The sequence below is a fragment of the Saccostrea cucullata genome, unplaced genomic scaffold (assembly GCF_032062105.1).
Source record: "Saccostrea cucullata isolate Sc308-1 unplaced genomic scaffold, CSIRO_AGI_Scuc_v1 ctg994, whole genome shotgun sequence".
Taxonomy (NCBI): Eukaryota; Metazoa; Mollusca; class Bivalvia; order Ostreida; family Ostreidae; genus Saccostrea; species Saccostrea cuccullata.
In genome coordinates, this window is record NW_026926968.1 from 147,489 (window position 1) to 162,051 (window position 14,563).

The 14,563-nt window shown below is 31.9% G+C and overlaps 1 protein-coding gene across 4 annotated transcripts in view; it reads right to left on the reverse strand.

Annotated features, from left to right (window-relative positions):
• The window catches only part of LOC134273102 (nuclear hormone receptor HR96-like), a 100,792-nt gene that overhangs the window by 34,093 nt on the left and 52,136 nt on the right, over positions 1 to 14,563 (reverse strand). For all 4 annotated transcript variants that reach the window (XM_062755282.1, XM_062755283.1, XM_062755284.1 and 1 more), the window contains one exon: positions 3,694 to 3,818. In XM_062755282.1, the coding sequence (XP_062611266.1) occupies positions 3,694 to 3,818 (125 nt within the window). The remainder of the gene's footprint in view (positions 1 to 3,693; positions 3,819 to 14,563) is intronic.

The window sequence follows — 14,563 nt, forward strand, 5'->3', positions numbered from 1 at the left end:
CTGGAAGTACTTAAAATGACCTATAACTCCTTTCTGAGTGTGAAGGAATCATCCCTGATAATTTCGAGGAAAAATGCTCATTTTTTGGACTACTTCCGGTTTGGAAAAAATAACTTCCGGTGGACATAATATTACATGAGACACTCTATTTGCCTTCATAAGAAACATTTTAAAAAGAAAAATAAAATTTTGCATATTTTTAAACTACTTCCGGTGGACAATATGATAACGGCAACAAAAACCATATATCCTTCTCAAATCTAGGAGTCATAATCTATCATCCCTGAAAGTTTCAGGACCCAATCTCCAACCGTTTTCCAGAACACTCTCGGACAAAATGACACTTTGAAAACAGAAAAATGGCTATATTTCGCGACCGGAAGTGACGACGGCAAAATAAAAAAAAACGCATGAAGTTCAAATAGTTTCCTATCATTGCTGAAAGTTTCATGAAAAACTGTCGAGGCGTTCTTGATTAAAATCGTCTGCACAAAATCGGTAAGAAAAAAAAGAATAATAACTAGATGAAACTCGTTGCAAGCAACGAGAGGTCTTCCGTCCGATTCCGGAAAGAAAACGTAAAATCGAGGTGAAAAAGTAACAAAGATTTGCACACAAGGGGGATTGAACCAAAGTCGCCAGCATGAAATTCCAACGCACTGAATATTACGCTATTGGGACTTCAACTCTATATCTACTTTTATATGTTTACGAAACAGTGCTTCTTTCTTAAAATTATGAAAGGCAGGTCACTATTCAAAATTTAGCGCCAGACGCCACGAGTTAATCTTCGCCTTTTCTTTGGAATGTTCTATTAAAAAGGTGTTATAGCTTCAATGAAATTAAAAAAAGAACGTTCTTATAGCCTAAGATTCGAAGTTTAGAAAGTATATTTAAAACATTTTACAAATTCCATATTGTATATATGCATGTAACACTAAAGCGGTAAAACGGTTATGATTTTTTAAAAAACTTTTTTCCAATTTCCTGTTTATCCTGTCTGAACTATCCAAATAAGTTAATCGAAAATAGTTGAAACATTTCGCCGAAAAACATAGCTCGCCCTACGGCGGTCAAAGAATCAGATATCATTTAAGCTCAATAACTTGAATCAGGTCTTTGAGACAAGAATGCTAAAATAAACTCCATAAAGCGATCTTTAGAAAAAAATCGTTTCTTATTTTTGTCTTATTTATTAGTTTAATATAACACAAATGTGCATAGGAAAAACAGTGGTTAAGATTTATACTTACAATATGAATTGATATTCTTTTTTGAGAAAGTATTACTTATAAGTATGATTTAAGATCTGTTTTTCCGTGGTGTACAAAAGATATTAGGTATCGAATTTCATTTTCACATTTAGTCTTTTCTTTTTCTACTTTGAGAACCAGCCAATACCAATTATAGAAGACGTTAGTTTGACACAGAATTGCAACGTAAATACGACGTGACAATCCAAGTATTCCATTACATTTCATTTATCCTTATGTTACTTTAGTTCAAGCAAACGCTCAGCTGCCTCCGTAAAACCCTATTGCGAAATGTCGGCGTTGACAGAGACAGCCGCCATTTTGGACCCGCTTCAGATGTTTGAATGCTAATATCTTGAGTATAGATTTATCAATATTCAAACAAATTATATAGTAAGCATAATAAGAAAGGTTTCTATTAATATACAAAAAATAAATAAAAAATATTGAAAAACAAAAAAGTTAGAAAAAATGCAATTTTTTTAATTTCATCTCTTAACGACCGGAAGTACTGACGACAAACGAAAAGGCAATTCTGCAAACCACAAAGTCATGATCTATCATCTCCTATAAGTCTCCAGTTCATACCTCAGCCATTTTCGATAAAAGTGCGCGACAAAATCGCATTTTAAAATCAGGAAATCGTCCATAACTTGGCACCGGAAGCAAATTTTCCAAAAAAAATACAGACTGCACAACTTCATGTAAAGACGCATATTTTGTGAAAGTTTCGTTAAAAACCGCTGAATAGTTTTCGAGAAATCCCGTCCACAAAATTTTGTCAAAAAAAGAATAATAATAAGAAGAAACAATACAATCACTATAAGGTCTTCCGTAAAGACGGAAGACCTTAATAATAATAGTGGAAAAGAAACAACAGAATCGGTAGAAGGTCTTCCGTTGGAGACGGAAGACCTTAACAAGAGGCCAAAGGGCCACATTAATCACCTGAGCACACACGACTAGGAAACAAGCAAAAATTTATTTTTAAAAGGGCTGTGAGAGTTTTATACCCTATAGTTGTATTTATGCTGTCATAATACAATTCATGAAATATCCTGAATACTATAAGTATGTCAAAGAAAATCCATGGTCTTGACCTCATTCTTAATTTCTCATCTTTCATTTCTCAATCCCTCAGATACCCGGTAGCTTTTTTTGTTTTTCCCACTCAGTATAAGATGTCAAGGTTTTACTGTAACTTAGATTTTCAAAAAATATATCACTAAGGTATTGAGGGATTGTAAAATCAATGTCAAATCCATCAACGGCAATTCACAAAAAAAAACATCAAATGTTAAGTTGCTTTCACATTTTGCACTTTGAAGTTATCAAGTATGATATAGCTGCTCAATCTGTTGAAGCTCTGTCATATTGCTTTTAATTAAATGTCATAAAATCTAGTGAAGAAAGAAGATTTTACTGCTCTGTCATATTGCTTTTAATTAAATGTCATAAAAATCAATTGAAGTAAGAAGTTTTTACAGCATCTATACCATTTTTTAAACATTACTATTTGTCTTTTGTAGTTTAACTTATGTTCAGGTGATATCTTTGATTTATTAAAAGTTAATTTTGCATATTCTAAACAGAGGATATTCGATGTTTTGTAGTTACATATGGAATTTATTTCACGAGTGGGACAGGATTTTTTTTTCACAAGTGCGAAGCACGAGTGAAGATATAAAAAAATCCTGTCTCACGAGTGTTATAAATTCCATATTCCACTAAAAACATTAAATTTTCTGTTTATTACATTTTCTTTGATTTTATCCTTGCCTACTTGTATTTTTGTATAATACAGTCATAGGCAACATGACATCATAGTTGAGTGGTTGAGACATCATAGCTAAGTGATACGAGATTGAAAACATTGTAAACATGAATTTTTGCAACATATTTGGGGGAACTTTGGCAGTCCTATTCTCTGTCAGAATGGTTTATTTACTCTCTCTATATATTACAACAGTCCAAGGAATATTTTTATAATACTCTTTATTATGGGATGGTAACTTGAGAGTTTTATCGTACTTCTGATATTTGTCACACTCTGACAAAATATCATTTTTGATATCCTTTCACACTGTGACAGGATATCACTTTTATTAAATGGAAAATTAACAGTATATCACTGTTGAAAATATAATAAAACAAATATTGTTAATGCAAATGAACAAGCATTATAATCAAAATATCAAATTTTGTTCTGCAATCCTTCCAATTAACTAGGGTATATATTATATAGACTTGTGAGTTTCATCTTCTAAAGATTTTCAATGATAACAGTGTCAGCTAGGGTATGAGTTACAAACACTGCTTTCAGCATACCATTTAAAAGAGTACTACAGCAACATTGCATACTTTTTACCTCACAGTATACTATAGACGTGCCTTCTGGTTCAGTAGGAAGCTAGAGTTAAAGTTATCAATGGCTACATACCTCTCCATATTCATCACTTGTGGACATGGGTTCCGGCACCGAATGATCTGTGTAACCATAGCGCCATGGGTCACTCATTGCATGATGGGGTATGTCACGCACATGTTCCATTGCAGTGAACCTTTCTACAAAAATAGATTGCTTTATTAATACATCATTTAGATCTTTCCATAACTTCTTGAAATTACACTTAATTTATCTGACGATTGATACTGCATATATATACCAAACTAATATATTGTTAGTTGTCAAAGAAAAGCATATTAACAATACTTGGTTTTTCCTGAGTGAATACTCAAAGGTAAAAAGTTATTGGTGACAGATATATCTTACATGTAAGTGCCACATGTTTCCCACAAGTATCCAACAGGATTAGTACAAGACACCTTTAGCAGTCCAAGAGATGCAACTCTTACAGACATTATTAATTTTCAGTGAATGAAGAAACAGTCTGTACCCAATCATATGACTTCTCAGATCTATTCTGAGATTCATGACCGGATTATTTTTTTGTGAATAAAAATGTATCACAACTATAAAATAAAATTAATCTTAGACTAAACACCTATCTAGACATATTGGTTGATTGTTGTTTTTACCTCCCTTGTGAGGTTTTATTTTAGTCATGCGAGATATTCCAATGTGAACAACATAATGTGCCTTATCTATGTCTGCTTGTGTACACGGTGATATCAAATTGAAATTTGATGATGGAGGAAGAAAAATAAAAGGGCTAGGTGGGGGAAAAGGTTAAAAAAAATTAACTAATAAGAATGTAAACCAAAATGCATCATTAATTTGAACCAAGTCTATCCTACAGAACTAGGAAGTACAATAGATAAAATTAAGGAACAATTTCTTTGATTGATAAATTAGAGTCCTCTGAGCAACATGATGTTCTTGAAGCAATAAATTGACAGAGGTTCTTGATCATCTCAAACAATATATTCCTCTAGGAACTCCAAACACTGCACAATATGAGGTTCTAATGCCAGGGCAATTTCTGTTTAATAAGTACTTTAATGTTAACTTTTTAAACATTTTTTAGGCAGGTACCCCATGTTGTAAATGGACTTTAAGAATTCAATACATTCCTTTCAAGAGAAAAAAAAATGGAATTCAAATAAGTAAACTGTAGTTTGTAGGCCACCTATGTGTGACATAAATCACCTCTAAAGGTTTTATATAATATAAGTCAAAGTAAGTATAAGTGCATGAGGAACATGTTTTGTAAATACAGGTGTATTTCATTTACAAGTGAAGATTACCAAAGTGTTAGTGAATATTTCACTTTAATCTTGGCCATGTCTTTTGAAAATTTGGTGCTAGCGATTTTGTTCTTCACATATGTATCCTTGTAACAAGACCTTCCTTTAGATACCAACAACTTTGACCCTTTGACCTACTTAAAAAAAACTTAAACTTTTAAACAGTTAGGGCTAGGGCTTTCTTACTTCAAATATGTAATCCTTGTGACAGCATCTTCCTTTAGATACTAAGAACTTTGAACACTTGACCCTGAAGTTTGACATGCTTTAATTTTTTTTAATCTTGATCAAAGCATCTGAATAGGTGGTACTTTCATATTTCACAAGTGTATTTCTTGAGAGAAGGTCTTTGGGTACCAACATAGTTAATTTGCATTTGAGATTGTTTACCTTCGCTATGAGTTGCCATACAACTGGATATGGCAGTGTTTCACAAACACATCTTGTTAATTTTTTTTTAATTTTAACTCCCTTTGCATGAATATCCAGTTGTTTTCAGGTTTTATTAATTCATAAGAAGCCTATTGGTAAAAAAATCTTGATGACTTTTGTCCAATATTTCTGTTAGTGAACTGAAACAATATATTTAGTTTGCATCATAAAGCAAATTAAGTGACTATAATTAAGTGACTGACAAGTCAAGCATGTGACCTTATTTACAAAAAAAAAATCCTTATAAGTCACTTATCAGTCACTTATAAATTAGAAGTATCAGTGAAGTGAAAATTCTGAATAAACAACTTATAAGTAAAATAATTAATCACTTACAGGTCAGTCTTCAGTAATTCCAGTCAGGTTTCTTTTAAAATATCAAACTCTAACTTGAATTTCTTACACAGAAAAAAAATGCTATCAAGATTGATTGTTCATGAAAAAGTTTAATGATCCAGTACTTCAACATACTATTACAGAATAAAAGTGATAATATCAATTAATTTTTTTGATACAGATAACTTTTTTATTGCCAGACAATGGTTTTGCTTAAAATTAAAACCTTATATATTTAATGTCATTGAAATATCAAACCTTATTACTTTTTAAAAGCTTCGATCCCACATAAACAATAATCTTTAAAAGTACAGTTGAACCACACATGTAAATGTAATCCATGCTTGTGGTTACTTTAAATGCTTTAAGAAAAAAAAAATCTATTAAAATCTTCAATATCTAACATTATAATTTCATTTCTAAAAAATATCTTTTTTACAAATATATTTTTTGCAGAGCATTTTCACTCTTTTCAATATTATACTTGCAAATTGCATGCACCTTCCTTTTCTTTCTAGAACTGTCAAAAAAAGTCGTTAGGTTGTTATTTTAGTTCATAACAACTAAGCACATATCCTTTGAATATTTGAAGTATAGAGTGAAAAAGTACAAACATGAATTATTCAATGCATGTCTAAGTGCAATGTTGCTATTTTACATGTACTTCATGTGTCTAGGATTTTCAGGAAAAATATGAATCATTTCCCAAGATTTTAAAAAAATCAGGTGGAAATAGTTAATTAATTTTAACAGTCAATCAAGAAAACGGCTCCTAATCTTGACATTAATAAATGTACATAATAAATACACTCGGTTCAACAGCAGCTTAAAGGTAGCATGCACTTCTAGATTTCACTGTGGGGAATAATTAATACACACATGAATCCAATAACAATACAGTATATTGTGTCATATTTGTGTGTAATATGGCAAACCACACTAATCAATTGTCATTATTTAGTCTTTGTAGAAAATGATACAAAATTCTGAAGAGTTGACTATTAATTGATCAACTTTTCATTGAAGTGAGTTCCATTACACCTTCAAAGAGAATTTCTTAATAAGGTTCAAAGCACCCGTGACCTAGGACAAGAGGAAAAAACCTCAGGTCATACCAAGTACTTGGGGAAATTTTGTAGTCTTGGAGTCTGCTGCTGAAATAATTTTTTAATAAAAAAGTCTCCAGATTATGGATTATAAAGTAATGTATCTTGAAATCAATATACTAACAGAAGGGTTGATATTCAAAACAAAACAATTGGTCTCACCCACACAATTTAAGTTGATGGAACCACAATCTATAGTCCACTTTCAATATTAGATTGTCTATCAAATATGATTTATCACTATTATATGCTTAGAATATTGTTGTAAGGTTGAATGAAGCTATGAGGCTTCAGGTACCGTAAGCATATAAAAAGACATATTCTGGACATGAATTTAAGGGGGAAAACTCACAGCAAACTGATATCATTATCATCAAACTATAAAATTCATCAAATGTATTTGGGTAGAATCATAACTTGATTCCATAATAATTTGACTATACATGTATTATCAGCTTCTGAAGAAAAGTCTCTGATATCAGAAAGTCATTGGTTCAATCTGAGACCTGAAGTTGAACAAGAGGCCCATGGACCACATAGCTCATGTTCCCATATTGGCTAGATCAGTTAAATTAGTTTTGAAAAGATTAAACATGTGATTATGAATACTCCCAGGAAAGGGGTGGGGGTAGGGTGGCTGATTTATTCACACTTAAATCTACACTAACCAAGAATGCCTTCATGTTTCCTTGAATAATCATGACTGTATAGATTCTTTTTCTACAGCTTTGTTCTATTTTGGCCTTGCCCTATCCCAAAGGGACATGATTTGAACATATTTAATATATTTTGCTAATTTTGCCTTTACATTTTGGTTCTCTATAGATAGTGAAAACATAAAACAACACATAACAATCAATTTTTCAATCAAAACAAGTATTGATTAGGACAATTACATTCAATTTACTCTAAACCAACTTTTATTCGCATGCGAGAAATTTTCACAAAGTTCTCGAGAGTCTCGTCATCGCGAAAATTTCTCGCAGCGAACCGTCCTTAAAGTCTCTGTGTCTATAAACAACAGATCCAAAAAGGCTTGATCGCAAAAATTAATTGTTGCGAACTAGTTTAACCCTAGTACATCGCAAAATAAAGTCGTCACGAATAAAAGTTGGTTTACAGTATCATAATATGCATTCTGGCAAGAAAAAATCTTTTAACAAAAAACAATTTTGGTCAGTTGATTTTTTTTTTTTTTATTTCAGATTTTTATGACAAGCTGCCTGCCCCCTCCCCCCTTTAGAAACCACTCTGCCATAACTTTGATTCCACAGGAGAACTATGGTTTGGCCATACAAAATCCTCAAATTGAACTTCAAAATTTATTCCTTTTGAAACTTTCTTTGAAGGAAACCGAGTGCAATGATACATCATCAAGTCAGACTTCCGATAAAGGCGCTATTTCTATATCAGATTATGTCAGTATTCTATTGTCTCAGGAAACATTAACAGCACAAAATTGATTAAAACATAGGAGAGATATTAAGACCACAACTGGGTTTTGCAGCATCAGTGCACTTATCCCCCGAAACCATACAATATCAGATAAGCAAAAGTCTCTGATGAAGGGAGTTCTACTGTTCTGCACCCAGAAAGTTGATCAAGTTTAATATAAAATTTTCTTTTTTCAAGAAAGAAAAGGAAAACAACACCAGAAGTCTATGATAAGACTGTAGCTCTACTGGTTTAAACTTAATTACTTTGAAAATATCCACTGTTTACTATATTTTTTAACGTTTTTACATGTAATTTGCATTGCTTAGAAAAATTAGATTGAAATTTTGATACCTTGTCTTGTTTATATTTAAAAAAATAACTGGTAAATGACACTAAAAATGGTGAAAAAAGTTTTAATGTAAAGAGTGACGTTCCTTTAAAAAGTAATACAACAGTAAATGAACTTGGTTTACTGAAATGATTCCAGAAAATGTGTTGACAACTGATGATTTTCATTTGCTTTTGATGGTTGGCATTGTACACCCTCTAGCAACATTTTACTGTTCACATATTTTATAACATAAATCTTTTATCTAGGATTATGTAATTTTTTTTTAAAAGCACTATTCTGACTGTTATCTGTCAAAAACTGTAGGAGTACATTTTTTTTGAAAATCTGATTTTTAAATATAACCTATTTTAAATTAGCGACGTATTAATATTAATTCAAAATGAAAAAAAAAAATAATTGATAGAAGGTCTTATGTTATCTTTATATTGATATTTTTTCATGCAGGAAGAAACTAAAGGAAACTAAAGATTATTTAACTTCAGCAAAAGAACGAAAAAACTGATCAAAAGGAAACATTATATTAAAATGAGAATTATACAGATCTCAAGTCTACTTGTATCAAATTTACTTGAAACAGCTAGCACTGCATCAGGTGAAAACAGCAATTTATTAAATAACAGTCATCAATTCTATCTTAAGTAACCAAGGCAATACACATTTTACAATAACCAACAAAATTTCAGCTGCTGTGTGAGCACAGTGTTAGTAATCATGCAGTTTCCAATTCTTTTATGAACAAAAAAAAATAATAATAATTGTGCAAAAGATAACTGAAAAGAAATGAAACAAATGGAGGAGCAGAGCAAACACAGACCTCCAAAACATCAGAGGTTGGATCAGGTGCCATGGAGGAGTGAGCATCCCCTGTTGACCGGTCACACCCGCCGTGTGCTCCTTGTCATGATTGTGAAATAATGGAAAAATCTGTTGTCAATTCAGTGTATAAATAATGGACTAACAAATAGTATGAAAAACGTCAGTCAGCATTTGACTCAATGATCAATTATATTTGCTGACATGGTCATTGTATCGACCAAAGAAATTACGAAATGATGACTTTAAACGATACTGCTGAAATTTTTGTTTCATCAACTTGTTTGTCAATAATTTACCTCGCTTTAAAAATTGTTCATAAGTAAAGCATGCTTTTGCGTATCAAATCAACTGAAATAAATATCAAACAATAAATCATTATTATTTTATTCACCTTCAAATTTATACTACCGGTATCAAGTTAAAAAAGACAACTTTCAATATTTTAAACATTAAATCTGCATAAAGATATGGAAATAAGTATTCTGTGATTTGAATTTACTTGATCTACACTAACAAAGAATTCTTACATATCTTTGACTTAATGTGTTTTTTTTTTGTATAAGTTTGAAAATTTCATTTTGGTCCCATCCAGTATCCCCTGAATCATGATTTGAACAAATTAAAATTGAATATACACAACCTTTGGAACTTCCGTATAAATATAACCAATCATGACGTTGTTCTTCTTGAGAAGATTTTTAAAGATTTTTCCAATACATGTATATTCCTATGTAAAACTTTGACCGTCCATTGTGCTCCCTACCTCCGATATGAGCAAACTTGAATTTACACTTCCTGATTTCTGACCCGGTGGTTCTTGAGAAGATTTTTAAAACAAAAAATGCCACCAAATTTTGTTTATTTCTTAATTATATCCCCTTGAAAGATGGCATGGCCCTTCATTTGAACAAACTTGAATTTCCTTCACCCAAGGATGCTTTGAGGCAAGTTTAGTTGAAATTGGCCCAGTGGTTCTGGAGAAGTCAAAATTGTGAAAAGTTTACAAACAGACAAAATATGATCAGAAAAGCTCACTTGAGCTTTCAGCTCAGGTGAGCTAATAATATTAAATGAATTGAAATAATTTATTTTAAAATCCCTAAATATGAAAAAATTCTGTTATATAAATTAAAACTTTGAACCGTAATATGGGTCAAGTATGTGTTTGGGTTAGCATTTACCCATAACAAGGGCACCCCAAAGATGAGCATCTCCTCACAAAGAGCAATTATCTATAAATCAAAGCCGCATTCGATATTGATCCCAATGCAAATTACATCACTTTTATTTTGCATATTTATAATACAGGAGATTAAGTGGAAGAAAAGTGTTCACAGCGAGATTTTTATTTTATGTGGGTGGAAAGTATGCTTGATGTGAAAGTCAACTAAAAAGGAGACATCTGATGGTCAAGTCCTGAAGATTAACAGGTATAGTGACACCAAGCCACCAGTTATTTTTAGAAAATCAGTGATGCTATATGAACCTTGGTGTCATGCGTTACATGTACTTTAGTATCAAGATAAAACTAGAAATATGTCCATAGGACATGAATGCCCCGCTGAGGTTATATCAGTAATGCAACATGAAAATTCGAATCTGTGTATGAAATTTAAGAATATCTTGAATAGTGATGCAGTTGAATTGCTTACATCAGTATGTATCAGCATATGAAGTTTGACACTAATTCAAGAAAAGTGAGGTCAAGGTCAAAGGTAAGGTCAAGGTAAAAAAAAAATTGATGCAGTTGAAAAGCTCTCATCAGTATGTATCAGCATATGAAGTTGAAAAAATATTAATGGTTTCTTTAAAACTGAATCACAATTTGATAAAAGTGAGGTCAAGGTCAAATGAAAGGTAAAGGTCAAAAATGTTGATGCAGATGAATTGCTTACATCAGTGTGTATCAGCATATGAAGTTTAACACTAATTTCTGAAGTGAGGTCAAGGTCAAAGGAAAGGTCAAGGTCAAATGTTGATGCAGTTGAATAGCTCTCATCAGTATGTATCAACATATAAAGTTTGATAAAAAATATTTTGAATGGTACCTTTAAAACCGAGCTAAACACTCATTTAAGAAAAGTGAGGTCAAGGTCAAAGGAAAGGTCAAGGTCAAAAATATTGATGCAGTTGAATAGCTCTCATCAGTATGTATCAGCCTATGAAGTTTGATAATGCTTTTGTATGGTATCTTAAAACTGAGCTAAACACTCATTTTATATATTTACATATTTCGATCTTCACTTAATTTACATGCAATTTCTTCACGCCCTAAATTTATAAGAATGTTAAGATTCATTCTTGCATTTCACAACTGATTTAAGTCGCCCCCATGCATGGCACAGTGGTAAGAACATCTCAGTCTCAGAGTAAGGAGTTGATCCTTATGTTGCAGGTTTGAATCCCAATTTGACGTGGAGGTCCTTCCAACAAAACCGTATAAACCAAGCCCTGTGTCGCAGCAGGTGCTGGCACTAAAAAGACCACTCCATACACAATGGCCCTCAGTGCCAAGTTAAGTTCTTGTGAGGGATGTTAAACGACAACACAATTACTTGGAATTTGTGTTGTAATCTGTTTGATTTACATCAAATAAGGTCATTAATAATGTCAATATTGTGGAAAATATGTATAGCTGCGATTTTGATGGGTATCTTTTTTCTTTCAAGTCAAGAACATACTTGCCAACCTCCAGCATGTAAAAATCTGGTCATGACCAGATTTGGAAAGTAAAAAATCTGGTCATAACGCGTAACGACATTCACGACATAATTACCATGATTAAATTTTATAATATATATACAAAGTTTTTGTGTATTGAGAATTCTTTTATTGAAAAAGGATTTAATTTACTATGACAAAATAATTCATATATAATTTGATTTAATTTACATGTTAAAAAAGAGAATTGAAGGTTTCATATTTCAATATTGACCTGATTCAGAAGTATATAAGTGTGCATTTTTTTTTAAAAAGCCTTTTCACATGTTTCAGTTTCTGCTAAATTTGAAAGTATACCAATTTCAGTTTTGAAGTTATTTTTCCTCTCTATTAACTAATTAACTACTGTAATATGTTTTAAATGTGAAGTTAGGCCTACACTGTCTTCGATCACTTTATTTTATCTAGAATGAAAGTTTTTTTTCCCCAAGATTCCTAGATATGTACATAAATATCGTTTCTCTTTTTCTTGGTTCAATCAGAGACATGTGTTTGGTTCAATTTGTTCCTGTTGGCCCTGATAACGATCTAGTTCTATCGGAAGCCATTTTAATTGACTCCAAACATTGAATTGTCAAAACAACATCCAGTTAATTGTTTACACCTGCACTGATAATTAATCCATCGGCATTGTTTACGCGTAGATCTAAGCTTGGGTTTTAACTGGAAGTTAAAAGTGCAACCTAATTTACGAACCAAATCCGGAAATCGGGAGATTTTCGGGTTGTTTGGCAAAAATCGGGTGATAAGCATGACCCGCCGGGTCATAAAAAATAATCGGGTTACGGGTTGAAAAATCGGGTGTGACCCGACGAAATCGGGTGAGTTGGCAAGTATGCAAGAAATATAGTCTACCACCTTAAGCAAAAGTCTACCGCCTTTTTACTCAATTGGCCTCCTACCACTTTTATTAACTAGAGTGTTCCAAGAAACATTTGTCACCTGCTTTACACAGCATCAGCTAGGCCATCATTTTTTTTATTTCCTGTTATACGGGAGCGCTGACCCTATTTTGGGCTAAAATGAAATAAAAATAAAAGTCTCTACTTCAAGTTTTATTTTTGTTTCTCCTGCTGATAACTTATTTATAGTCACCAAAAAAATGAAAGAAACGTCAACAAAATTTTTACAAGCCTATTAAAACATGAATTGTCATTGGCTATGGTTAATATATATATATATCCATCCAATCACAGTTGGCAAAACTAATGAGCATGAATGTGAAGCGTGGATAGTCACTGCACAGCATAACAGTTAGCGGCAAAATGTCAGAATTGTGGGGTTTAGTATATTCTTTAATAGACCCAGTCATTTTAAAAAGTGACATGTCATTTATTAGAAAAAAAGCATTAATTTCAGAGTAACTTTTAATGAAAGATTGAATAAAATAGATGAAACAGTTAAATCTTAAAATCAAATGTTATGCGGAGGGCCACGCGGAAATTGAGGTTCTGTCAACCCCTTGTTTTGAGAGGTTTCAAGTATGTATTATCTTTGACAATTGTTTCAAAGCATTGAAATACGGCTTGAAGATTGTTTTGAAACTTATCTTTAATACAATAATGTTTTCTTTTACGTGTAATGACAGAACAGAACACTGTAGAAAGTGGTGTGATTGAGGAAATTGGAGTCACAACTTTCACTCGTTAATATCATGTTAATTACACATAACGTATAAGTAGAATTTTTAGCAAGGATTTAACTTTAGCATTATTAATGAGGGTGCTGACATCGTTAAAACTGAATATCGCTAAAAATTAATTGAATATTATTTGTAGTAGCTTCTTTATTAGCATTTTAAAATCACTAAAATTACTTCTCACTAAAAATAAAACACCAGATTTTAGGTAGAAATCGCTAAATTTGTGTCTTGCTAAGATTTCCACTTACTGTAGGTCACTAAATTTTCGCAACACCTTATTTTCGTGAGATAGTCACTGACTCTTGATTAGCGAGACAAAATTTTCACGAATTGTGGTTAATGCTCTACATAATCTTAAGGAATACTATTATACGCGAGAAATAAATTTTCGCAAGCACATTGTCTCGCGTATTACGCGAAAATAAAGTTCTCGCGAATAAAAAGTGATTTACAGTATACAAATTTTACCAAATTTTTTAATTCTGCAGTAAACAGAGTATTGTCATAGTCTATTTTACATGTACATGTATATACTTATGGTAAAGACGTGTATTTTGTACAATCATGTTGAAAGTTACAGCATTGAGGCATATTTGAATATGTTTTCAAGAGATAGGATACATTTTATCCACCTACGTGTCTATTAATTTGAATTACATTGATTTTCTTTAATTAGTCTCCCTTGTGAAATAATTTAACTGATCCATTAAAAGCCTCACTATATTTCTTGCCATATGATAGCTACTCAAAAATCTTCAAA